Source organism: Miniopterus schreibersii (genome assembly GCF_964146895.1).
Source record: "Miniopterus schreibersii genome assembly, chromosome: 16".
In the NCBI taxonomy this organism is placed as follows: domain Eukaryota; kingdom Metazoa; phylum Chordata; class Mammalia; order Chiroptera; family Miniopteridae; genus Miniopterus; species Miniopterus schreibersii.
In genome coordinates this window covers 28,697,623-28,723,943 of record NC_138116.1, presented here as the reverse complement: position 1 = coordinate 28,723,943, position 26,321 = coordinate 28,697,623, and the positions used below count along the sequence as shown (strand labels likewise).

Here is a 26,321-nt window from a genome sequence, read left to right as displayed (position 1 = left end):
GTTTGAGCCTTGGCTCTGAGTTCTTTCCTAGCCAGAGCTCAAGTACCGAGCTGCTGAACCCAGGTCTGGTCTGACCCCACACGTCTAACATCTGGGGCTGTTCTCGCCCCCGCCAACACAACCATTCCAGGTGCCCTTTGAGTGTCACCACTCACTCATTCATCATTCCATTATCATATGTTGAGCTAATGCTTTGTGAGTGCCCACCTGTGACAATCAATAGGCGTTGGGAATGTTGGTGGCAAGGACAGCATGGTTCCTACCCCAAGGGGAAATAGTCAGGAGACTTGGTTTCCTGCCTGGCTGTGCCACAGATTCACCAGAGACTCCAGGTGCCTCAGTTTCCATGCCTGTCCCGGGTATGAGGCATCAAAGAAGTCAATGGACACACAGACAGCTGGATGGTTGTAAGCACCACACTCTTTGGGGGGGCAGGTCATGCAAGAGGGGCCCCTTGAGGAGATAAGCTGACAACAGGATAATGAGGACATGAAGACAGTCCCCAGGGACTGCACTTGGGAGAGGTCCTCTCCATCGAGAGTGGGAGCATCTAAGAGAGTGAACAGGGCACCAGCCTCAAGTGAAGGGCGGTGCACGCCCGTCCTGGGATTTCACTGCCCATGCATCCAAAGCCCAACATGTTTAACAGATCAAATAATAACTGCATTTTCTGAAGCAAAACCAACCAGGTGCTCTGGATGCCAAGTAGATGGGATTCTAGAAGATTCCATGAAAGGCAAGTAATAGTACCCACCTCATAGGGTTGTTGAAGGAGTTAAAGGAGTTAATACATGTATTTGCTGCAGGTATAGCCAAAATATGTGGAAGCAGTTACAGGAGTTAAAGTGAAGCAAACTCTTAGTCATCCCTCAAAACCCTGCCCTAGTGTCCTCTACCCTGTGAACCTTCCCTAAGCAATGCAGATTCAGATACTTTGGTGCCCTGCCATCCCTCCACCACTGCATGCATCACTCTGTGCTATAATTATTCATTCTTTTCTTTAGGCTTTGCACTCTTAGGCCCAGGGACTGTGCCTCTTTCCTCAAGCAGTATTGGTTTCCTTGAACAAACTGGCTGAAGCCTGAGAGAAGGATGGTTTGGTACGCTGAAACTCATTGCAATCTACTACTATCATTCATTCATTCATTCATTCAATTAACAAAGACCTTTCAGCTGCTGTTCATGTCTTTTTTGTTACTGAGTTTGTCTGTCTTAGACAAATTTGATTTGTTGTAATGCTGCATTTAGTTTGGGAAAGATAGGAAAAAAATGAAGGGGCGGTGACAGTGATGCGCGAGCACGATGAGGTCGAGGCTGTGTTCTTTTCCCTTCCATTTTTTTTTTTTAAATATATCTTTATTGATTTCATAGAGAGGAAAGGAGAGGGAGAGAGAGAGAGAAACATCAATGATGAGAGAGTCATTGATCGGCCGCCTCCTGCACGCCCCCGACTGGGGATCGAGCCCGCAACCCGGGCATGTGCCCTGACCGGGAATCGAACCCCCATCACCTGGATCCTAGGTCGATGCTCAACCGCTGAGCCACGCCCGGCCGCGCGCCTTTCTATTTTTTGACTCTTCCCCAATGTAGTTTTATTTTACTTTTCTAATAAAACAATTCATACCATGTAGGAATACTGTATTTGAAGCACTATAATAAATGAAATTATAAAAATTATAATTTTCCATATTAAAAAAGAAACTAAAAAAGTGTTTCCGTAACATAATTTCTATTATAACAAAGGATTTTTTTTCTCTGTAGAAAATAATTCTGCCAGTCTACAATAGCTTACATAGAGCCGCAGGGTGAGACATTAGTGACACCAACATCTGAGAGGTCTCTCTGTGCCAGTGGCTCCCTTTCCCTTCCCTAAACCTCCAGCTGAATATTTCAGGGACCTATTTGGAACACTGGCCTCACCCGGCCTCACCGGCCTCTGTAATCAGGCATTTCCCAGTGTGTTCCATACTGTCACAACTCCCAGCTTCCTGGACTCCTGCTGCAAACTGGAAAAGTGAAGGGCTGGACAGGAATTAACCAGAGAGCTCCCTGCTGAGATTAAAAAAAAAAAAAATCCCCCAGATACTGAAAGTGAAGCAATGTGACTTAGCTAAATAAAACCTAAATAAAATGGGCTCCAGGATGACTCCTTAATGGTGCTTGCCACCCTGCCTTGAATCTGGGGCCAGGGAGAGGTGGATTTACAGGGTGATGTCACAGCAGAATCAAGTCACCCACAGGCCAGGAGTCCTTGTCATAAATTAGCTAACTGTATACTCAGGCGGGGAAACTCCCTTTGGAAACAAAAAAAAAGGGGACGTTTATGCAAAAACTGCTCCCTGAATGGTGCGGGGGGTTATAAATACTCCTTAGCTGCCAATGTGATCATAACTTTGCAACTTGTTGAAGACTAAGGCTCTCTGGCCCCAGAAAACTGAGCATCGCTGGTTTGAAACCTCTCAGCCGGCGCCTTGGTGAGGGGACTGGGCAGTTATAGGCGGTTCCGAAGGTCTCAAGGCTCAGGGATCCCCCCAGTTTACTTGTCTGTACCCTGCCAAGGCAGCACAGCCAGCAAAGAGGTGAGTTGTCTTCATTTCTGGGGAAGCTTCTGTTTAGAGAGGGTTTTTGCTTCTTCCTGTTTGGGAAGGCTCAGAAAACTTTGGGAATTTTCTGCCTATAAAGATAAACTGTTGGGAAGCCTGAGAAATGCCAACATGAGGTCTGGCCATTAGAACAGGGCATTTTATTCAGATTTATTTTTCCTGCAAAAATTTGCTGTGGTTGCTATGTTTCAAGAAAAAAAACTATTTGGAAAATTCGGACTGGAGAATGGAAAGTGGACTTTTTTTCATAGATTATCCTATCCAATCCTTAAAACATGCACCTCTCCCCTCCCAAATAAATTATTTTCAGATGGATATTATTAAGCCCATTTTATGAATGAAGAAATAACTTGGTCCAGGTCATGTAACTAGTAGAGGCTCTGAGATGCTTACATGGGCCACATCACCATTTTCCACCCACTGTAAGGGTGTGTTTTTTCCCCAGTGAGGAGGTATGCTGGCTGCAAGCCCAGACCAGACCTGGGCCTCCACTTAGGTCTCCTTTTTTGTTTTTTTTTAAAAGGAGATGATTGATCGATCTCAAATATTGAGAGTTGAATACATTTTTTCCCCCCACAAATAATTATTTCCCTCCCAAATGATTAAAAAAAGAAAAAGGTAGTGTTGACAACAATTGCAAAATCTTAAGAGGAAGGCAGCTATAACTTGAGTGCTTTCCCCAGTAACAGGTGTAACATGACAGTTGCTAGTTAGAGCTGCTGGAGAAGACCTTCCAGCCCCAGGCCGAGGTACCTGTATTTCAGTGACCAGCGGGCCCCTCCCTACTTTACCTCCCCAACCAGGGGTGACACTTGCTTGAGTCAGATGGGCTAGCAGGTCCTATAAAGGAACCTCTCAGGGTCTGTGCTCTGTCCTTTTGAGCCACAGTCCAGTGTTTTTCCTTTAGACTGTTACATAGCTTTGTAGAATTAAAGTCTCTATCCACAGGATCTCCAATGCCAGTCCCCAAATAGAAACAGAGGTTGTGAAGCATCCCTGAAGTGGCTGTTCAGGACCTATGTTAGCTTGCGTATGATTCTGTAGTAAACCAACCCTACTGAGAAGGCCCAGGGCTGTAAACTCTTTGTCAACCTTCTGTCACCATCTCCTTCCCCTTCCTCAGCCCTGTGGTGAAGAACCTCTGAGGTTAAATCCAGGGAAGTGATCCGCTTTGCAAAACCACAGAGGTGGCTCATCTCCGGAAGTTTCTGATCAAGGCTAAATCACACTTGATGAAGGAACCAGACATCAACAACAATACAGACAAAACCATGCGGGTTCCCTACAGGTAAGCTTTCCCCTGCTTCTCATCTCCGCCTTCTGCTCCTCTCCTCTCTGCTTTCATCCCCCACCCGGCGCCGCCAGCTCACAGTCTCTCTCTGATCCCGGTTTCTCACCGGAGGCCTGACCTCCCTGGTTGGTTCTTGGATGTCCCTGTTGGAATTTAACGCAGCCACTGCCTGTTGTGTATCTCATTGTGCCTGATACTACGTGATAAAGGAAGGAACATGGCACGGTCCTGGCCCTCAAGGAGCTTGGAATCTCTGGGGGAAGAATGTAGGAAGGGAATGTGAAACCCCTGATGTGAGAATGGGAGGCGGTGGAGCCCAGTGGTTAGAACTGGGGCCGCATCCTGGCCAACATCTGTTGTGGTTTGCCAGTGGGCCCGCCTCACCAGCTGTTGACCTGGAGTGCCGGGATGTTAGACAAGCTGTGTCCAAGCCGTGTGCTGTGCCGCACTAGCTGGCCCTGTGCTGTCTCTCACCGGCTTTGTGACCTAGGGTAAGCTAACCTCCCGAGCCTCAGATGGTCTCACAGGCAGCGTGGGGACACCTGTGGGACCCACCTCCTATCGTGTTGAAAATGAAATGAGAGTGTGTGGGTAAATCACTTAGCAGTGTGCCCATGCATAACAGGCACTCAGTGAGCATGAGTGCTTTGTGACCGTTTCCTGAGCGCCCACTCTGTGCCAGGGCTCTGAGGGCACTTCCCATGCATTGCATCCCAGCTCATCTCCACGGCTGCTCTGTGAGGTACGAGGCGTTGTCTCATTTTACAGATGGGGAGACAGAAGCTCTAAGAAGGGAGTGATTTCCCCACGTCACATAACTAGTATTTTCAGAGTTGGAATTTGAACACACATATGCCTCACACCCCACTTGTGGGTAGGAGAAGCAAGCTTGAGGCAGAACTGAGAGAATGTCAGCCAACCGGCCGGCCTGGGAGCGGCTTCCAGAGCATGATAGAAGAGTCCATCCAGCATGCCTTCAACTGGAGGCTGAGGCTTGCTCAAGAGAAAGACAGGTCAATCTGCAACATCATGAAAGCACAAATCAAACCAAAACCTCAGTCCAGGCAGGGCAGCCTCAGCCCCAGAGGAGCCTTTCCCATGGACTACAGAGGGCAGGGTGCCCTCTGGAGGCGAACAGCATGGCAATCCTGAGTGTACCTGACAGGTGACAGGAAAGCAGCAGGGTTAAGAGCTTGGGCTTGGGGATAAGCACATGGCTTTGCCACTTAATAGCTCTGTGACCTTTGGTAAGTCCCCTAGCCTCTGAGCCTCAGTTTCCTTATCTGTGATAAGGGGGTTGTAATGCCTATTTTTGGGTGGTGGTGGTAAGAATTAAATGAATTTTCACATGTGAACAACTTAGCCCCGTGCCTGGCTGAGAGTAAATGCTCAATAAATGGCATGTGTTGCCGTTGTCATCATTGCTGTTGCTGTTGGCAGCTAGGATGACATTGAGCAACACTGAACAGAGTCCCTTGTAAGGGCTTCACAGAAGTGAGCAGGCTCCGGGTGGACTTGGAAGAGTGGGTGGAATGTGAAATCAAGGGAAATAGCAAAGACATTCCAAGAAGGGGACAGGTGAGCAAAGACTCAGCGAGAAGTAAGCATGACTGTGCTTGGGGCTTGGGGGTGGGAGGTGGAGGGTGGGAGCTGGGCCAGAGCACGGGGGGCTTGAAGCAGAGTAGGGGAATTGGATTCACTTCATTTGGCAGTGGGGAGCCATTGCAGATTCTCGAGCAAGATAGCCCGGGTATGGTGTGTGGGCTGAACTAGAGGAGAGAACGTTTGAAACCAGGCAGCCTGGGCTGTGGTGGCCGAGGTGGCCAAGAGGCTGAGGGATGAGAGCGCAGGGTTGGATAGCCTCTAGATGTCCTCCTGGCTTTTCAGACTCAAATGCTGCAGACTGGCAGAGGCTTCATCACTCCTCGCAGGATCTAAGGAGGGCCTGAACCCCAAGAATCTGCTTTGACTCTTCTCGGTCACCAAGTCACACATCGCTTCCTCTTTTCTGTTCATCTCATGGCTACAGCCCCTGCTAACTGGCCTCCCCAACTGCAGCCCCCCACACCAACTCTGACTTCTCTCACTCCAACTTGACTTCTAACAAGCCATGCTCTTGCTCTGGAGTGAGCCAAGGCTCCCTATTGCCTGTCACCACACTGAGGCTTGATTGCAGAGTTCTATGTGATTACCTTTCCCAGAGGACCCATCCCACCAGGCCGGCCCAGCGTGCCTCAGTTTCCCAGTGCCTGTACACAGCAGATTCTGCCTTTGACTCATGCAGACCCAGTCCATCTCCTATCTTTTGAGATCCTCCCTGTCCCCTGTAGTGTGGCCTACAGCTTTTAGCCCTGAATCCCATACTCTCTAATAATACTGACAGTTATTTCTGACTTGTGTTTTGGGCCAGCTTGAGCGGGCTGGTGGAAATGCTCAAATCAGACACTAGAGGTGATGGAGAGAAAATATCAAACATTAATTTATTTACTCCTCCCAAAAATCCATGAGGAAGGAACCTTTGTTAGCCTCCTACTGTAGCGATGAGAACATTGAAGCCTAGAAAGTTTAAGTAATTTTTAAAATTTCATTTGCAGTTAGCAAATGACAGAGCCAGGAGTCAAACTTGGCAGTCTGGCTTGTAATCACTTTGGTTCTGCCACACTTTTGGTTCTGGGCATGTTCCAGTCCAGGAACAATTAATTGCTGAGGGCTACTCACTGGCACTGTGCTGGGGGTGGTCATGGAGATGTCAATAAGGCCCTTCTGTTTATTAATTAAACAGTAAATTTAGCCACTTATTAATTACATACCCAGCAGCTAAAAAGAACAGATAACATTTGTAAAGTCCTTATTACTGAGGTTCAGAGGCTGGGGGACTTGTCAAAGATCACAGGGCTATTAAGTGTCAGCAATGAGACAGAAACTCTTATTATCTTTTTTTTTTTTACAATGTTGAATAACTTACTCAAGGTCAGTATCTAGAAAGTGATGGAACTTAGGTTTGAACCAAGTTGAAACTCATCACCTCTACAGTATATGTATGGGCTCTCCTTGAGGGCCTACTACGTGCTGGACTGGGAAAGAGACAGAGAAGAGACCCAGTTCCTGCTGTCAGGGAGGGGTGGGGGAAATGATGCCTTCCTCACTGGTTTGGGGAGGGGTGCATGCAGAATGGGGTGTAAAGAGCTCTGTAAATTGGGATGGGGTGGGACAGAGGTAGGAGGTTACAGGAGAATGTGCGGGCACTAGGAGCTCTTCTGAGGTAGGCCCAGCTGGACCACAACCTACAATTGGGGGTGGGGGAGATATTAGCGGAAGGGGAAGCAGCATTGCAAAGGGGATTTTATACTGAAAGCAGTGGGAACCAATTAATACATCTTGATTTTAAAAAGTCATTTTCAAATACATTCAGGTATGATAAGACCCAGAATCTATTATATGTGACTAATGATTCTGTATTTTATGTAAACATGATTACAAAGTGCACATGGTGTGCGTGTGGGTGTGGGTGTGTGGGTGTGTGTTAGGGAAAAAGGCAAATGTTGGGACCATCTAGGTGAAGATGTATGTAATTTGGAAAAAAGTCGAGCTGGGTTGCAGTTGGCTCAGAATAAATGTATGCCTTCTTTCATTCCGCTCTAATCTGGGTTGGGATTAAATACTCTGGAATACGTCCAGGAGGGCTCTGTGTACTCTCAGGTCTGGGGCTGCTGCCCTGTCTCTCTTTGGACCAGAGGAATTATCCTGCTTCCAGGGTAGGAGCCACCTACAGATGGAGCAAAGTCAGGAAGCCCTGCACCTTTCAGATAGCAAGGACCAGGAACCTGGAAGGGACCTGAGGGGGCTCCTGGTCCAACTGCCCACCCCCACCATGTCTCCCACTAAAAGTCATCCCCAGCCCTGCTCTTTCTTTAAAGAAATAACACCTCCCAGGGCAGCCCTGTGAGGGGAGAGAGCTTGGGCTGTGGCCCTGGGGCTGCTGTGTGGCCTTGGGCAGGATCCTTAACCTCTCTGGCCTGCCCCTCCCCAGTAAAGTGGGAATAACTATAGATTTACCTTCTTGACTGTGATTTAGGAAGAAGCAGATGAAGTAACAGCATAAGGTTTGCTTCCTAAACTGTAAAGCACTACAGTAGGAGGCCTGGCGTACTTGCCTCCGGGTCTTAGCCCAGCGCAAGTCCAGCGGCATCCAAAAGGCAGACTTCCCTGCGGACGCCCGCTGCGGGGCCCGGGAGGAGCCTGGCCCGGGGCCACGCGCGGGGTGAAGCCGAGGGGCGAGTCCAGGCCCCTTTCCCGCGCTCCGCCCCGGGGCGGGGCCGTGGGGTCCGGGGCTATAAACCTGCGGGCGCGGAGCCGAGAGGGGAGCGCTCGGAGCCGCGCCCGGCGGGTACCATGCGCGAGGGCCTGGGTGCGGCGTGCGAGGCAGCCCGGCCCCGGCTCTGCGGGCTTCTCCGCAAGATCCTGCGGCCGCAGCCCGCCTGCGGCTCCCGCCGAGCCAGGTACTGCCCGGGCCGGGTGCGCCCCGGGAGGGAGGCGGGCACCGAGCCTCTCCGAGCCTCGGGGTAACGTGCAAACCTCAGGGCCGGACTCTTCGCTCCTGCAGGACTCCGACTGGATTCACTTAGCGCTTCCTCGGTTGGAGCCCATAGGAGGCCGCAGCTGAGCAGCCGCAGAGCCGTGCCCGAGGGCTGGAGGAGGGACTGTGGCCGTTTAGGCACTTGGGGCTTTCTAGATTTTTCAGCACCGGGGCTGCTACACCCTTTAGGACAGATAGAAGGGCGCAAAAAGGTTCTTTGTTTTACAAATAAGATCCATTCCGGAGCTCTTCCCTGACCCCCACCCTTGGAGCACGGAGAGGGGGGCGGTGGGGAGGAGTGGGAGCTGCGGGGGAGTCTGGACCCCAGGCCAGACCCCAAACCAGCCCCAGGCTGCAGCTCTGACCTCAGCGTCCCTGGGCCTGGGCCTAAGCGAGCACCACGCTCCAGGTCTCCTCTTGATGGCGGGTCCATGAAGGACCCAGCAGGACCAAGCACAGCTGTGGGTTTAGCCAAGTTGCACGAGTGCCTGGGTGAGCAATGAAATAATTTGTCAGTCAGCATCCAGGACCCTAATATGCTCATCTGGCTTCTGGTGCCCCCCCATCTCCCAACAGCTAAGTCTAAAGAAACCTAACTGAGGGAGAAAGGGGGCTGTGCATGGCTTTTTTACTCATTTTTAAATTAAAAATTTTTTCCCAGTTATGAAAGGGATTCGTGGTCACTGTAAAAAGTTGGAAAATGCAGAGAAGTATAAAGAAAATTCGAATAGCCCATGCGCTCATCACTTAATGCGAGTCACTTAACATCCACCTGGGTTTTTCTGTGCTTACACACACACACACAGACCATGTACACAGTTCGGGGCATTGTTTATAATAGTGAAAAAACTAGGCACAACCTAAGTGTTAGTTTTTCCAGTGATAAAAGCAATACATGCTCATTCGTTATAGTCCAACAGGTAATGTGTAAAGTGGGAAATGAGAGACCCTTGTAACACTCCCTAACCCCTTTCCCTTTGATGTGTGTGCCCACGCATGCACACCCCAGAAAACAGTGCAAAGAACACGGGACACAACAAGCTTTCCTACTAAAGTGTCCCTGTAGTGTGACCCCCCCAGGAGGAGGCAGGTGTGGGGTGTGACGCTTGCAGGGGTGCTCAGGAGTATGCAGCCCATGGGAGTCACCTGTCTTCTGTTCTCTACATTTGCCAGGAGAGCGAACCTGAAATCCCAAGCCAGAACCAATGGTTTCTGAGTGATTTCAGACTCTCAGGGCTTTCTCCAAAGGACAGGCTAAGTTCTTTAAATCTATTGTTTTAAAATAAATGTAACTTATTTTTTTTAGGGGTCCTTATCTCCCAGAAATACTTACTGAGATATTTATGGGTGACAGGGCATCTCAGACTTGCTTTAGACGGATGGTGGGGCTGGAAGAGTGGAGGTGAAAAAGGACTGGCCATGGGTTGATCAGGTTGAATCTGGATGAAGGGCCCATGGGGGTTGATTACTCTATTATCTCTACTGTGTATGTTTAACATCTTCCATAATAAGAATTTAGAATAAATAAATAAACTGAGACAAATCAAATGCTTTAAATAAAAATACTTAAGCCTTCCAAAGTGAGTGGGTGGTGGGCAGTGTTGCTGGCGCTAGAGAAACCCGTTCTCTGCCCACCCACATATGTACTCGGCTTTTGAGGGGGGCATCTTCCCGGAGCTTCTGTGGGTCATCCTTTGGGCCCCCAGCTTTGGCTTAGCTCCCTTCGTGCCTTTTTGGTTTTGCAGAGGGAAGGCAAGGGAAGAGGAGGAGGGAGAGTGGTGATGGTGAGGAGACTGGGGTGACTGACTGCTTCCCCCACCCCATTTACACATCCTCTTTGGCTGGAAACCATGAGCCATTCATTTCCACTCTCCCGACCTCAGTTCCCTCACCCATCAAATGACAGGCTGGCAGAAGGGACTCCAGCACCCCTCCCTGCCCTCAGATACTCCGGCTCATGACCGTTGTTTCCTTTTACAGTGCAGTGACACAGGATGACCCCAAGTGTCACAGCCTTGGCAAGCACCGGAATGAGTCCCCCCAGCCCTTCACGGGGACAGGAAAGGTGAGTGAGTCACACGGGTGTGGGAAGCCCCTTCCTCCCTTGCCCAGGCAGATGCAGGCCAAGCAGCCTGATGGAAGCTGGGGTCTGGACAGTGAGTGGAGACCCAGGGGACACAGGTGGGGAGGAGGAAGGGCTTTGGGAGAGCAGGATGATCCATAGTGATCAGGAGTGGTGGTCCCCATTGTGTGCTGGCACCCTGATGGCTTACTCGCCTGTGTGAGCCAGCAGGCTTGGGTGAGAGGAGACGGTTCATGGAGTCAGGAGCAGGACATCAAGGTTACCCTAGACTTGGCAGCTGAGCCTTTGGTCCCAGCCCCCAGCCTCCACCCCACTGGTTGCATCTTCCTTCAGTGCTTTGGACATCAGCGTTCCAGAGAGATGGGCAGAGAAATGGGGGTGGGGGGAGCTGGGAGGGAAGATGGTTTTCATTTTCGTAAATGCTCCTGTGGAAGGCAGTGTTATGTGCTCCTAATCCTGATTTCTGTTCTTGGCAGTATTGACTGGGACCGTAGTCTCCTTCACGTCTAACCTTAGTCCCCACTGTTGCAATTCTTCTGAGGGAGCATTTGGCAGGGTCTTGGGTGAAGAGAGAGGCCTGGCCAGTGGCCCAGGCACCTGGAGCTCTTAGCAGGCACTGGCCCAGGTGGCCAGGCTGCCAGGAAGGGAGGAGGGACAAGGACTGACACCCTGACCTGTGTACCCCCCCAAGCTACCTACCCCACCTAAAGCCAAAACAGGGCCCAGGGGCCAGGGAGATACCCATGGGGCCCTGGAATTGGAGGCATTTGGAAATCCCTGTTTTCTTCCCCCTCTTAGAAGTCTCCAGAATCCCTGGTCAAGCTGGATGCACCCCCATCAGCCTGCCCACAGCATGTGAGGATCAAAAACTGGGGCAGTGGAATGACTTTCCAAGACACACTTCACCACAAGGCCAAAGGGGTGAGAAGTCTGGGGCTTCAGGGAGAACCACCTTTGTCCCAAGTCAGTGAAGCTATCAGGGCTCTTAGAAGATCAACAGATCTTCCACTTGGGTAAAGGGTGCTGGGAGCAGAGTCTTGTGTTCCATAAATAACAGTAGGAAGTAAGTGATGCCAACTCCCTGAGAACCCCCTCATGGATAATGATAATCCAGAGGTGAGATCAATGGTTCCAGGAACAGATTAATCCTTTCCGAGAGAAACACAGATTTCAGCATAGTATGAGGGGAATTTTCTAACAGATCTGCCCAAGCTGAACTGAACTACATCAAGAGGTAGTGAGCTCCCTGTCACTGGAAGGATTCAAGTACTATTTGATAGGGATATTAGAGAGGGTTTCAAGCACCTAATGTATGGTCATACTAAGTGTCCTTTAAGGTTCCTTCCTATGTTATACGTTACTCATTCTAACTTTAGAATGCATTCTATCTAATGCATCTAAGAGGGAAGGATTTGAAAATGTCAAGACCATGAAAGCAGAATCATTTCCCACACCTCCCAGAAATCGCCACAGTTAACATTTGGGTGTACTTTCTTCTAGTACTTTTTCTGTGCCTTCTTCTGACTTTGGGATTTGGACCCTCTCATGTCAACTCATTTTGGCTGAACACCAAAAGTGTGTTCCCAGGAGCCACTCAGCCTCTTTATTTTTTTAATATGTCTTTATTGATTTCAGAGAGAGGAAGGGAGAGGGAGAGAGAGAGAGAGAAACATCAATGATGAGAGAGTCATTGATGGGCTGCCTCCTACACACCCCCAACTGGGGATCGAGCCCGAAACCCAGGCATGTGCCCTGACCGGGAATCAAATCATGATGTCCTGGATCCTAGGTCGATGCTCAACCACTGAGCCACACCTGGCTGGGTGCTACTCAGCCTCTTTAAATGAGAAGATAGTTGAGATATTCCCAGGGATACAGCTGTTGACTTTGCCCTGGGTCTGGAGTCGGCTGGGAATAGGGTCAATAGGCTGAGCCCAAGGAGGGAGAGCAACCTCAGCTCACACCCAATGGGGTCCAGCCAGTAGAAGAAAAGAAATCTAGATGGGGAGAAAGTCTGGTGGACCCCAAGGAGGAGGTGCCGCAGGGCTGGAGAGGGGTAGGAGGGAGCTGGAACAGCCAGAGTGGAAGGGCATGGCCAGGAGAGCTAGCTCTGGAGGGTATGGCTATCGAAACTGCCCACCTCACCACCCACCCCTCTCTTTCCAGGACTTGGCTTGCAAGTCTAAGTGTTGCTTGGGAGCCATCATGAACTCCAAAAGTTTGACCAGAGGACCCAGGGACAGGCCTACCTCTCCAGATGAGCTTCTACCTCAAGCTATCGAATTTGTCAACCAGTATTACAGCTCCTTCAAAGAGTAAGTCTCGCTTCTTGCAGGATCTGCTGCCTCCCCCTTCCTGGGAGCTCTCCTGTCTCCAGCCTTTTCCCTCTGACCCCAGGCTCCTTTCCTTCCCAGATTCACTGCGGGTCCAGGGCTAAAGCATAGTTTCCCAAGGGAAAAAGACCCCAGAGTAGGTTTGCATGATCGTAAGACAAAGAGACAGAGCAGTAGGTGTTAAAAGTGTGGGTCAGGAGTTTAAGTGTTTGAGTTTGAATCCTGGCTCCCTCAGTAACCAGTCCTGTATCCTTGGGAAATCTGTTCATCCCCTCTGTGCCTCAACTTCCTCATCTGTAAAAAGGGAGGAGGTGTGTGATGATAGAATCTTGCTCTTAAGAGTGTTGCGAGGATTAAATAAATTTAGAACAGTGTCCTGGCAGAGTCACCTTGATTGTGACTTGATGTGCACCCTTTCATTATTAAATGTTTGTGATAGATAGGACCTTCAAGACCACCCAGCCAAGCCCTTCTCCTACAGGGGTGAACAAGAAAGCCCAGTGACACACCTGAGGTCACCCAATCCCAGCTAGAATTCAGGCCACCAACTTGGAGAAGGCAGGCCGTGCTCTTTGCACTGAACTTTGTGGGGTTCTACATTCTTGGGTTTCATAAACTATATGACTTTTCATTTTGGCCCTTTTAAAACTTTAAAATAAGAATGCACAAAGGGGTTGTGAGACAGAATGACCAAAGGGCGTGGGTTTGCTGTTTTATGGGCTGGGAGAGGAGTGTGGCTTTTATGGTGCAGCCCCACCTGCACTTCACTGCATGAAGCGAGCCACTGCATACACCTAGGACCCCCATGGCAGAAAGAGCGGCTCCTGGTGATGCCACATGCCCTCTCCTATGACTCTACGATGTCTGAGCTGGGAGGGACCTTGAGTCTATGACAGGCCTTTATCTCCCAGGGGCAGTGACCCTCAACCCTGGCTGCACCATGGAGTTGCCTGAGGGCCTTGCAGAACACTGATGTCAGGGTCCCCTGGGCCAAAAGTGTCAGGACCCCAGGAAGTGGAGAGGGAGCAGACACCCATGTTCCCAAAAAGCTCCCCAGGCGATTCTAACGTACAGTCGGACTGAGAGTCCTGTTGGCTGCAGGGGAGCCTGATGTGTGCTGTGAAACGGGAACGTCTGTGAAGTGCTTCGTGATGGGAAGCTCACGATCTCTGGGCTGTCGGCTAGGTTGTTGACTAATGAGCATTTCAGGGTGTAGGGATTTTCTTCATGAGCTTCCTTGGGCCACCGTATCGATGCTAACACTTACTGAGCGCTAAGCATGTTCTGGGCCCTGCGTAAGTGCCTTGTAAGTAACACTCACCACAGCTCCACGAGACTGGTGCCATTACTGTCCTGCGCATTTTTCAGACATGGAAACCGAAGCCGTGGAGATGTAACTTACTCAAATCCCACATTCTGGAGTCCCAGAGCTGGGATTTAAACCCTTGCAGCTTGGCGCTAGAGCCCCTGCTTTTAACCGCAATGTTCTGGTGTCCAGCTCTTTGACCTGGAAGGTTCCAGTTCCAATGCTGGACCAGGGAGGCCCCGCTGGTGTCCGGAAGGCAGCTGGGTGGGTATCAGCCTGGGGAGGCCCCAGTGCTGCTCCTGCTTCTCACTAAGGGAAGAGCCATTTCTCACAGTCACCAGTCCATTGTGGGACCCCTGTGAGGTCCTGGGAGGTGTGAATGACAAATGGCAGTCCATCTCCACAACTACACCAGCAGCCACAGGCATGGACAGCTGGGCTGGTTCAGTCTTTCACGAAGGAAGGATTGTAGAGATAGAATCATAACTTGCTGAATGTTCTGTTCAAATCCAGTTTGCTGATGCCAAAAGCCACTGTCTTTTTTTCAGACCTAATAGGCATCACAATATTTTCAGTGCCTCAGAAATGTGACTATGTGAAAACAGTGGTAAAATATAAAATTCTAAAGCAATTGGGTAAAAATGTAAAAACGGATTTTTTCTTCTATAGTCACGTGGTGACACTACCCAGTGTACTCAAAGCATCCACTTTCTGGTCATCGCTGCTGTTTTCATGCTCGATGCAGCACAGGGAGCCTTGCTAGGAGCTCTGTTTGGGGAGAAAGGGCTTCCCATGGTGGGGCAACCTCAACCTTCACCCAGCAGAGGAGTCTCCTTGAAGATAAATAGTGTCAAGTGTTTTGTCTTTGAGCTTTTTCTTTTAATCAAGGAAGAGTTGTCGAGACACTCTTCATCCACAGAAAGGCCATTTTGTTCTGAGTTGTCCACTCTCCTTAATCAGGAGTTCATTCCTTAAATAGTTTTGTTTGTTGCCATTTCAAACATCTTTGGTGCTGATTGGAGATCTCAAGGTTGCTGTGTATGTGTGTGTGTGTGTGTGTGTGTGTGTGTGTGTTTCAAAGCCTTTCTGACTGAATTCCTCCTTGTGGGGTATTTTTGAAGCCTGGGAGGGGAAGAGAGAAGCCAGTGTAGAAATCTCCCTGGGATTGCTGGCTGAGTGGTGCAGAGGTTGAGAAACCGCATGCTGTAGAGAGACGTGATGTTGGATCCTGCCGTTGAAGGCTCCTCCCTGAGCAGGCCTTGGGGCTCTGCAGGCTGAGTCCTGAGAGCTGGTCCATGTCCTGGCCTGACCATGAAAGTGTGGGAAGGCCCTCAACATCTCTGGGCTTGCAATACCCCCTAGGGTGGAAGTGGAAGGTTAAGAGCCTGGGCTTGGCATCAGGGAAACCTGAATCTGAGTCCCGGCATTGCTCTTTATCACACTTATGTGCTATGTGGGTACTTAACCTCCTGGAGCCTTGATACACTGGACTATAAAATGGACACAAAAATGCTCCCCACACCCTAGCCGGGTTTGCACAGTGGTTAGTGCCATTGGCCCATGGACTGAAGGGTCGTTGGTTCAATTCCGGTCAAGGACATGTACCCTGGTTGCAGGCTTGATCCCTGGCCCTGGTCTGGGCGAATGTGGGAGGCAACCAATCGATATTTCTCTCATATGGATGTCTCTCTCTCTCTCTCTCCCTCTCTCCCCCTCCCTTCTACTTTCTCTAAAAAATGAATGGAAAAAATATCCTCTAGTGAGGATTAACAACGACAACAAACAAGTCTCCTTCCCAGACCCAATGAGCCCCCAACTGTGAGTGGCTTCACAGAGTACCTGGCTCCTAGCAAGTACTCGGGTCACAGGAGATGCTGGGTGGGGGCTGGCTCATCTCTGAACCATGGGAAGGTGGACGGATGCTCCTCCGGGTCTTGCATGTGCCTGAGGAGAGTCACACGCACTCCTTGCTCGTGCCCGCCACGCTGAGATGTACATGATTAGAGAAAAAACACCTAGAAACAGCAAGGATGCTTATGGGATCCCGACCAGCTACGCGGCTTGCAGGACCCAGTGTAAAAATGAAAATATGGGCTCCCTGTTCAAAAGTGATTCCGAATTTTCAAGACAGTGACAACAGAACATGAAAATAAGCTCGGGGCCCTTCTAAGCTCGGGACCCAGGTCAAACACCCATGAAGCTGACCCTGGAGGAGACAGTCTCCATGAGAGACATCTTGCCCTCCTGATGTCCTAATTCAGTTCCTGCTTCTGTGGATTGAATTAATCCCCATTTAAGACCATCTCATTGTTGATCTTCCTGATGTCTTCCTGTCCCCCAGGGCAAAAATAGAGGAACATCTGGCCAGGGTGGAAGCTGTAACAAAGGAGATAGAAACAACAGGAACCTACCAGCTGACGGGAGATGAGCTCATCTACGCCACCAAGCAGGCCTGGCGCAATGCCCCGCGCTGCATCGGGAGGATCCAGTGGTCCAACCTGCAGGTGCGCTTCCTTAGGCCCTGGAGGGGGAGGAAGCTGGAGGGCGGCAGGCTCTGGGCAGATGCCCCCAACAGCCAAGCAGAGCTATGCCCAGGGCTCCCCGACTGAAACCAGGACCTCAGGTTCTCTGCACATTCCTGACCTTAGATGGGGGCCCCATGAGAAGTCTAGACTCAGATTTCAGCCCCAGGATTTCCAGCTGATCTCTTATGTGAAATTTGGGAGACTAACTGCCAACATCAAACCAAACGACCTTGTTGTTATTATGGTTGAAGCCCTGGTGCCACAAGAGAGGTTGTTTACCTAGACTGTTTGAATTCCTGGCCCCTAGAAAACATTTTCTTTATCTTAGCCTCCTAGGACATCTTTACATGGGGGGGATCATGTATTGCTGGATAGTATCAAAAGCTCTTGGACATAGAAATTGATGAGCAATGCCAGTGAAAGCAACTCTGGCTATCACAAAATGTGCTGGAGGCCTGGTATGAAATGTGCTCACGCTGTAAAGAAACTAAGCTGGGCTGTGGGGATCCTGATTCATGGTGCTTGAAATCAGGTTTTCTTGGGTTTTGGGTTTTGATAGGATCTTCCAAGTGGGGTTGCTTGGGCTCCCCTAGGAGAGCAGGAGAAAGGATGGACAGGGCAGGCCTGAGGTGGGAGGTATGGATACAGAGAATGCACTTCTCTGCTTGGTGATTGGCAGCAGGGGTCTGGGACACTCTCTCGATCCCTCCATCCCCGTGACTTAGCTTCTGATCATGCCAGAGGCCTGTGTCCTCACAGTCCTTGGTGGGCGTGGTCTGGGGGGCTGTGTGCAGGTCTTTGATGCCCGGAGCTGTTCCACTGCCCAGGAAATGTTCGAGCACATCTGCCGACACCTGCGATATGCCACCAACAATGGCAACATCAGGTGAGGGCACCTTTCACGAGGCTATGGCTGGGGCCCACCCTCCTCCAGAGTCTTAGCCAAAAGATACAGATGGGTTTAGGGGTGGCATCTCTGGTTCCAGGAGAAACCAGAGAGAAAGAGAGCCAAGACTGAGGTTTCTTTAGGGAGCCCTAGTAATGAGCAGAGCCTCTGTGAGCTTAGCCCCCCTCAAGCGCTTGTTTCCTTGGTTTCCTTTGGACTTGGAACCATTTGGAAGGGATGGGGAGGGGTCTTTAAGGTGGAAGAGGGAGGGAGATGGTATTTCAGGAAGAGGGCAGGTTACACAGAGGCCAGGGAGAGCTTGGCATGTTGGGGGGCTGCAGGAGTGGAGTTCAGTTAGCTCAGGTGCAGAGGGCTGGGGAGTGGGAAGATAGGAAGGGGTGGGGGACTGGTGGGGGTGGCAGGGAGCCCCCACTGGAGCCAGGTGGTCAACACTTTGTCCTTGTCTTGGGGAAGGTCGGCCATCACCGTGTTCCCCCAGCGGAGCGATGGGAAGCATGACTTCCGAGTCTGGAACGCACAGCTCATCCGCTACGCCGGCTACCAGATGCCTGATGGCACCATCAGAGGGGACCCTGCCTGCCTGGAGTTCACCCAGGTACCAGATCCGACCTTGGTGGGTAACGGGGTGGAGTCTAGAGGGGTCAAGGTGCCTGGATCTGCAGACTCACTGGGCCTGTCTTGTCCCCAGCTGTGCATCGACCTGGGCTGGAAACCCAAGTATGGCCGCTTCGACGTGGTGCCTCTGGTCCTGCAGGCTGGTGGCCGCGACCCTGAGCTCTTTGAAATCCCGCCTGACCTTGTGCTCGAGGTGCCTATGGAACATCCCAAGTAAGCAGGCTGAGGGTGCGGGGGTGTGAGTGAACATGCATGTCCCCCTCCCTTCCTAAATGAGACCTCAGTCCTCAGACCCCTGCTTGTATCTCCCCTAAAGCCCAAAGCAGCAGGTGCCCAAAAAGGCTGGCTTTCAAGGCCCCTTTGTCACCTTTATACAGCAACTCTGCACTTGCGTCAGGGGCTTTCAGACTTATGAGGATATGTTGATGGTGAGGGGGAAGCAGAGGCTTAGACACATGGGGCTCTAGGAGCTTGGGAAGCAGTGACCTTGGGAGAGGAACCTGTGTGAGGCTCTGCGATCCTCACACTGAGCAGCCCAGGCCTCTTTTGCCTTCCTGACAATTCTCTTAGCTGTCCCTCTCCTGACTGTGACGAAAGTATAGGGCTATAGTGACTTCCAGAGCTCATCTGGTTCAGCCCTTGCTCCAGGCAGTTCTCATAAGTACAAAAATACCTCCATAAATTGAGACTCACTATGTAGCAGTCATTGGGTTGGGCTCTTTTTTTTTAATCCCTTGAATATATCGAACTCAGTCCCACCTCAGGGCGTTTGCACTCACTGTTCCCCTGCCCTTTCTTCAGAGTTCCTTTCTTGTCAGTGAGCTATCCCTGAATGTTACCTGCTCTGAGAAACGGCTTCCGAACACCCGATCTACAGTAGACACCCTCACCCTCTGTTGAACACAGCACCTTGTTTTAACTTCCTATTTATTTATTTATTTATTTAGTTAGTTAGTTATTATTTATCTGCTTCTTTACCTGTTTAGAGTCTAGACTCTAGACTGTCTGCTCCTTGAGAACCGGGTTCTTGCCTTTCTTGTTTAGCAATATATCCCCAACCCCTAGTAGGCTGCCTGGAACATAGTAGGTGCTCAATTTTAAATATTTCTGGAATAAATGAATATATAAATGAATGATACTGTAATCTTCACAATAATCTCACTAGTTTACTGCTGTTATCTCTGTTTTGTTGGTGGGGCTACAGAACCTCAGAGAGGCTAAGATTCCAAGGTCACACAGCTGGTAAGCAGTAAGGCTGAACTTGAAACCAGGCTTTCTGACACTAGAGCCCTTAACTGCTATGCTGTTTTGGGTTCTCAGCATTTGGCACAGGGCCTGTTACATACTTGATGTTTATAATATGTTTGCGTAAATGAATGAGTGAATGAATGCATAATTAATGAAGGACACCTAGTGCACTCATTCACCCTTCCAGGTGGGATGAATTTGAAGATCAACACTTAGAAAGGCATTTTCTTGGTTGACTTTCCCTGGAACTTTTTTAGGGGTGAGGGTGGGCAGAAATGAAGGCTCCACCACTGGCTTTGTCTCCCTGCCAGGTATGAGTGGTTCCGGGAGCTGGGGCTGAAGTGGTACACCCTGCCTGCAGTGTCCAACATGCTGCTCGAGGTGGGTGGCCTCGAGTTCCCAGGGTGCCCCTTCAACGGCTGGTACATGGGCACAGAGATTGGGGTCCGGGACTTCTGTGATGCTCAGCGCTACAACATCCTGGAGGTAACAAGGACCATCCAGCTGGGCCAGCGGGAGGTGTGGGCCTGTGGTTTGGCCCCAAGGATTGACACCCCCCATTTGTCTGCCTCTGCAGGAGGTGGGCAGGAGGATGGGCCTGGAAACGCACAAGTTGGCCTCACTCTGGAAAGACCAGGCTGTCATTGAGATCAATGTCGCTGTGCTCCACAGTTTCCAGGTATGACTGGTAATCTGTGGGTCTGAAGCCTTTCTGGTTAGAAGGTCATCTGGCCCAGCCTCTCATGCCATGCTTGGTTTCCCCCTTATAGCAGTGCTCACTTATTTATGCATCAAACAAGCATTGAACACCCAGTTTGCGCACACACTGTGCTAGGTGCAGGGGATACAGAGACAGATAAGCCCTCTCACTAACTCTAGGAATTCTAGTATAACTTGTATCTTCCAGCAACAGGCAACTCCTTTCCTCCCAAGATTGGTCAGTCCCTGCATTTAAGAACTGAATCCTGTCCTCTCTCAACTTCTCAAGGACTTTAATCCTGAAACTTTACCCCCCTCCCCCCCAATATCATCAATGTCTTCCTCACCACTGAACCATTCCCATCAATATCAATAGGCTGTAATGGTTCTCATCTCAGAGAAATAAATGGCTAGCTAACCAAATACCTCCCCCGGCTACTACCTTGTTTTCTGCGTCCCTTTATAGTGAAACCAAGGAAAGACCTCATTACACTCCGGTCCTTCCCAGCCCCTCCCGCCAGGCCTTTTTCCTTGGTCACTCTTCCAGCCACACTGGAATTCTCGCTCACCAATATAGTTCCTACCTCAGGGCCTTTGCACTTGTTTTCCCCTCTGCCTAGGTCACTCTTCCCACAAATCATCCCATGACCAGGCCCTTCCCTTCATCCAGGTTCCAATTGTCACTTCCTCAGAGTAGCTCTCCCTGGCCATGCCATATAAAACGGCACCTCACCCGCCTCCCATCTCTCTGTCTTAGTCTTTTAACTTGCTTTTATTTTTCTTCATACTACTTACTAGCTCCTGACAATACACAGTGCATCTACTTCTTTCTTTCTGTGTTGTTTTGTTCCCCTCAATAGAGCGTAAGCTCCATGGGGCAATATCTTGTCTCTCTTGCTCACTGCTCTACCTCTTGAGTCCAGAAGAGTGTCTGGCACATGGTAGACTCTAAAAAAGTCTGTTGAGTGAATGAATGAGAGCCCACATCCACATGAGCAGTGGTGCTCTGGCAGATGCCCTGGAGGCCAGACCACTGGGCAGAGAGTCATTCACTCATTCAGCAAAGTTTTATTGAGCGTTTTCTATGTGCCAGGCACTAGGCTGGGCCATGGATATGAGAAGGGAACAGAATAGACAAAAATTCATCCTTGTGCAGTGTAGTGGAGAGCTGACATTAAACAACCACCAGTAAATATTTACAATCACACACTGTTCCCCAGGGCAGGTCACCCCATAGGTAGGTCAAACTTGTGCTTGATTAGGGGTGGGTGGCTCTGAGACAGGACAGGAGGAGCCCCCTGGGGCTGGTCCAGCTCAGGAAGGTCCCACCAGCTGTGGACCACACATCCTGACTCCTGGGGCTCCCAGCATCAGCCCTGACACTGGCAGGATGTGGATATGTCCCAGAAAACCCACTGATCCTTCACTGTCTCCTGACCATTGCCGACCATGTCTGTGTCACTGTTTTTGAGTCTCCAGGACTTCCTCGTCACCCTCCTTCATGGTCAACTTCAAAGGACTTGGCCTTGTTTCCTAATCTGTAAAACAGAGATGATAATATACCTCCCTCACTAGGTTACTGTAAGAATGAAATGAAATATATGCAGAATGCTTAGTCGAACTGCCTGGCCCATAGTGAACACTTAGTAAGCACTCGCTTTGTTGATATTATTATTTATTATTGTTACCATCATTATTTCAGTGATAATCATCAGCTCCTAAGCTAAACACTGGTCTGGCACCCAGGGGTGGCTATATGTGTATGTGTACGTTTTAGAAGGTGTGGCTAGGACTACTGGGGCCTCCCTCAGCCAGTTCCCCTCCTCCTCCTGGCCTTGACTCATGCTGTGTGCTCTTCTAGGTTTGCCTGTCTGCAGCCTAAATTGTACCATCTCTCAAGACCCACCTCCTCTTACAAGCTGTCCCTGAAAGCCCCATCTCTCCTCCAGGCCTTTGTCTGAGCCAAGCCCTCTGCTCTGCCCTCCGTCAGCCCCGAGGAGGGGGCCAGGAGGAATTGCTGTCCCATTTTACAGATTTCCAGGCCTTCCCATGGTTTACCTGGGAACCCTGCAGTCAACAGACCACTCTCTGGACTCCCCCATTCCTTCTCTCAACTCCCCTTCTTGCCTCCTGATTTAGAAGCAAAATGTGACCATCATGGATCACCACTCAGCTGCGGAGTCCTTCATGAAGTACATGCAGAATGAGTACCGGTCCCGAGGGGGCTGCCCTGCCGACTGGATCTGGCTGGTGCCCCCGATTTCTGGAAGCATCACCCCCGTGTTCCACCAGGAGATGTTGAACTATGTTCTGTCCCCTTTCTACTACTACCAGGTAACAGAGGGGCCTTCCTCCCCTCTCTCTTGGGGTGGAGAGAGTGTGTGTCTGCATGTGGGCATGTGCTTGTGCATGCATGTGCATCTGTGTGCACATGCACACTCACTCGTGCAGGACGTGTGAGGGAGGATCAGGGACGCACATTTTTGATGCTGTTTAGACTTCACTCAAGGATGCTAGGCAGCTTTTGTTCATTTCCACAGAGCATGGGACTGAAGGAAATACCTTTCATTGCCCCTTTAGTGGTCTGTTGCTCTGACAGGGTTTATGCTCCCGAGGGTGACCTCCATGGGAGAGCCATAAACAGTCAGGTAGCCTCATAGTGAGGGCTTGGCTCCCAGGTCAGGCACACCTTCGTGGGGCGGGGGGAGGCCATCTCAGCCCTGATTTTCTCACCTCTAAAGGAGTGGCCTTAATTTCACTAATGGAGGTTGTAAGGACCACATGAGCTGGTGTATGTAACAGCTCAGCCCAGGGTCAGACCCAGGATGCACTCAGTAACCATCATGTATTGAAACAAGTTCATTTTTTGTCACAAAGGACTTTGGGCAGAGTTGGGAAGAACTTCCTTACTCTAAAGGTGATAAGCAGGGTGACCGATTGCCCTGGACAGTTTGCACCTGTTGTCACAGCACCTCCTTTTACTCTCAAAGGTGCCCCAGTTTGGAAAATACATTATATGGTCCTAGTGATAAGACAGTAAAAACAAGAGAGAAGTGGGGCCTCTTCCTTCCAGGGGGACACTAATGACCATAAACCAGCTGACCATCCGGTATGTGCAGGCTCTGTGCTGGCCACCGGAGCTGCTGCTCTGAGGGACACAGACAGACACAGCCCTCCCGTGGGGCTTCCAGTGAGGTCGGGGTTGGGACAGGGCCTGCTCGCCCCCCAACTCAAGAAGATCATGAAGCTTCTGTCTCACCAGCATCCCCAAGCCCAAGCCGATCCCAGGCCTACCTTGTCCTCACGTCTGCCCTCTTTTCTGAAGGTGGAGGCCTGGAAAACCCACGTCTGGCAGGACGAGAAGCGGAGACCCCAGAGAAGAGTGATTCGATTCCAAGTCTTGGCTAAGTGAGTGGAATGGCCAGTGTTGGTGTCTTTTTCTAGGCCTTGAAGGACAGGGAACAAAGAGAAAAGATGATGTTGATGGAGTTTGGCTTTCAGATGGCCCCACACTAATTCCAAGGGTCACCTGTAGCCACTGTCCCAGTGTCCTCTCTCCTCCATTTTCCCAAAGGAGCTACGCGGTGGGTTGAGCTCTTGAGGGGGTAAGAAGGGCGGAGAGTCAGGGCTGATAGCTGGTGAGAAATGTGGGTTCTTGTAACTCAACCTGCCCACGTTAAACACTCCTCCCATCCTCCTGGCCCCCCCCCCCCCCCGTCTTCCTGTACAAGGATCACTCAGTATCTGTCTGTCCTCACAGAGCCGTGCTCTTCGCCTCTATGCTGATACGCAAGACCATGGCGTCCCGGGTCAGAGCCACCATCCTCTTTGCGACGGAGACGGGAAGATCAGAAACGCTGGCCCGGGACCTCGGGGCCCTGTTCAGCTGTGCCTTCAACCCCAAGGTATCCGCCCCGGCTTGCCGCCTGCCGCTTCCCTGCCTGTGTTCAGGGACGTGTGGGAAAGTGAGAACGGTCGCTCTGCTGCCGGGTGTCTCAGAGCCTTGAGTGTGCAGCTGTACATTGTAAATTGGTGACAGGAAGATAGGTGTGTGCCCAGGGGTTCCCAAACGTACACAGAAAAGAATGCTTTTCAGAGCGTTCCAGGGAACACAGGTTGAGAAACACCTTCCTAAGGAATCCAAGTCTCAGTGTCCATGAGCTGCTCTGGATGAATTCTACTCCCGTTCCCTGAACTCCTTCCATACAGGGGGCAAAAGATAAATAAAATGCGGACAAATAAAGCAGCCCCCCAAAGGGTGACGAAAGGCCTCCCACGTCAGGCCAGCCTGGGTGCTGGGTGGGACAGCAAGGCAATGGCACCCTTCATCTGCGCTTAGATCAGGCAAAGTGGGTTCCTGAGGTGCCGAAGGAGTCGTCATTTTTGTAACCCGCTCACCGAATTTTTTTGGAAAATATGCCCACGCACTCAGAATGCAAAGTAGTCATGGTTGTGGTGAAAGCATTTTGATTTGGGGGGCAGACTCTCCAGGGCTTGCTGACATGTTAGTGGTGGGGCTCGAGGCTGGGAGAACCGAGCCCATGTATTCAAGGGGGTTCACTTGATGGGTTTGTTAATCCACCCTTCTTATCACCTTCTCTGTGCCACGCCTCTGCCAGGGGGAGCGGGGGAGGGGATGATGCAGGAGGCTAATGCCTTGGTGGGGGGGTGGCGAAGGGCAGGGTGTCCGGGGAGGACGCAGAAGGCCCAGCCGGGAAGCAAGGGCTGATGTCCGCCCTGGGTGCCGCGCAGGTTCTCTGCATGGACGAGTACAGGCTAAGCAGCCTGGGGGAGGAGCGGCTGCTGCTGGTGGTGACCAGCACGTTTGGGAACGGAGACTCCCCCGGCAATGGAGAGGTAGGTGGCCCAGGTCCCAGGGTCTGGAGGGTGGTAGGGCCCAAGGGACCAAGGAAGGGATGTGGGGGATTCAGCATGTCCTCAGGAGGACATTTGGGAGGGAGTGCCCAGATCACGCTGGGTTTCCCTAACAGCCATTTGCCTGTGTCCTTTGTAATTATAGCCATATGCATGTGCCACCTTCCCTATGACGTACGTAATATATTTCAGTAAGTTGGACCTACCTTTCAAATTCAACAATTCATGTTTATTTATTTATTTATTTTAAATATATCTTTATTGATTTCATAGAGAGGAAAGGAGAGGGATAGAGAGATAGAAACATCAATGATGAGAGAGTCATTGATCGGCTGCCTCCTGCACGCCCCCGACTGGGGATGAGCCCGCAACCCGGGCATGTGCCCTGACTGGGAATCGAACCCCGATCTCCTGGATCCTAGGTCGATGCTCAACCACTGAGCCACACCGGTTGGGCTGCTTAGTTCTTTTAAAAAAGAGCAACAGGCAAATATTAGAGAGGTGTCAAGGCTCCATTAACACCAACCTGAGACTTTCTCCCCAGTGTTCAGAAGAAAAACAAAAATAATTGAAATGGGAATAACTAAAAAAATTACAGAAAAGAGAATAGTTTCTTACTATTTAATAGATTTGACACTATACCTGGTAGGTCATGTACCACCTAAAATTATTTTGAGTTCCTGGGAAATCAGGGTTATTATAGAAAAGATGGGAACAGTTGTTGCTCTCACCGGGTCCCAAACAAGAAGAGAGGCTCACTCATACCCTGTTAGGAAACCCTCAGGAGCTGCCCTGCTGTAAGGCAGCCCCCTGCGCCTCTACCAGGGCTAGGTGGGCTGGAGGCTGGGCTGTTCTGTATCCCCCCCTGAGGGTCAAGGCCACATGAGTGGCTAAGGCAGGGCTCGTCCCTGAGCCCCAGCCAGGTACCCATAAACCAACTTGCATTTGTGGATCTTGAACCTTCTGTAAGATGTGGCCAGTTCTAAAATGGGCCACCAGAAGAAAAGAAAAAGCAGTTGCTTTTATGAATCTTGTCCTGAGAACTTTGTGGTTCTCTCTCTTTCCAGAAACTGAAGAAATCTCTCTTCATGCTGAAAAAGCTCACCAACAAGTTCAGGTGAGGCTGTTCCCCACCCGCTCTTGTCCGAGCCCTGCTTTATGGGCCAAGTCTGGGACTGGGTATATATAAGGGGTCCTCTCTGGGATGTCCAGGCACAGAGAACCTGTCCTCAAGCCAGGGAATCCAAGCCCAGCTTACAG

The 26,321-nt window shown here is 50.6% G+C and overlaps 1 protein-coding gene across 1 annotated transcript in view; it reads left to right on the top strand.

The window, feature by feature from the left end:
- The window catches only part of NOS2 (nitric oxide synthase 2), an 89,424-nt gene that overhangs the window by 50,605 nt on the left and 12,498 nt on the right, over positions 1 to 26,321 (top strand). Inside the window, exons 4-18 of the mRNA XM_081162464.1 lie at positions 3,727 to 3,891; positions 10,451 to 10,535; positions 11,352 to 11,474; positions 12,720 to 12,868; positions 16,534 to 16,696; positions 17,512 to 17,603; positions 18,078 to 18,219; positions 18,313 to 18,452; positions 19,799 to 19,973; positions 20,065 to 20,166; positions 22,326 to 22,520; positions 23,512 to 23,594; positions 23,947 to 24,091; positions 24,939 to 25,043; positions 26,129 to 26,178. Coding sequence (XP_081018590.1) covers positions 3,836 to 3,891; positions 10,451 to 10,535; positions 11,352 to 11,474; positions 12,720 to 12,868; positions 16,534 to 16,696; positions 17,512 to 17,603; positions 18,078 to 18,219; positions 18,313 to 18,452; positions 19,799 to 19,973; positions 20,065 to 20,166; positions 22,326 to 22,520; positions 23,512 to 23,594; positions 23,947 to 24,091; positions 24,939 to 25,043; positions 26,129 to 26,178 — 1,805 coding nt within the window. The 5' untranslated portion in view covers positions 3,727 to 3,835. The remainder of the gene's footprint in view (positions 1 to 3,726; positions 3,892 to 10,450; positions 10,536 to 11,351; positions 11,475 to 12,719; positions 12,869 to 16,533; positions 16,697 to 17,511; positions 17,604 to 18,077; positions 18,220 to 18,312; positions 18,453 to 19,798; positions 19,974 to 20,064; positions 20,167 to 22,325; positions 22,521 to 23,511; positions 23,595 to 23,946; positions 24,092 to 24,938; positions 25,044 to 26,128; positions 26,179 to 26,321) is intronic.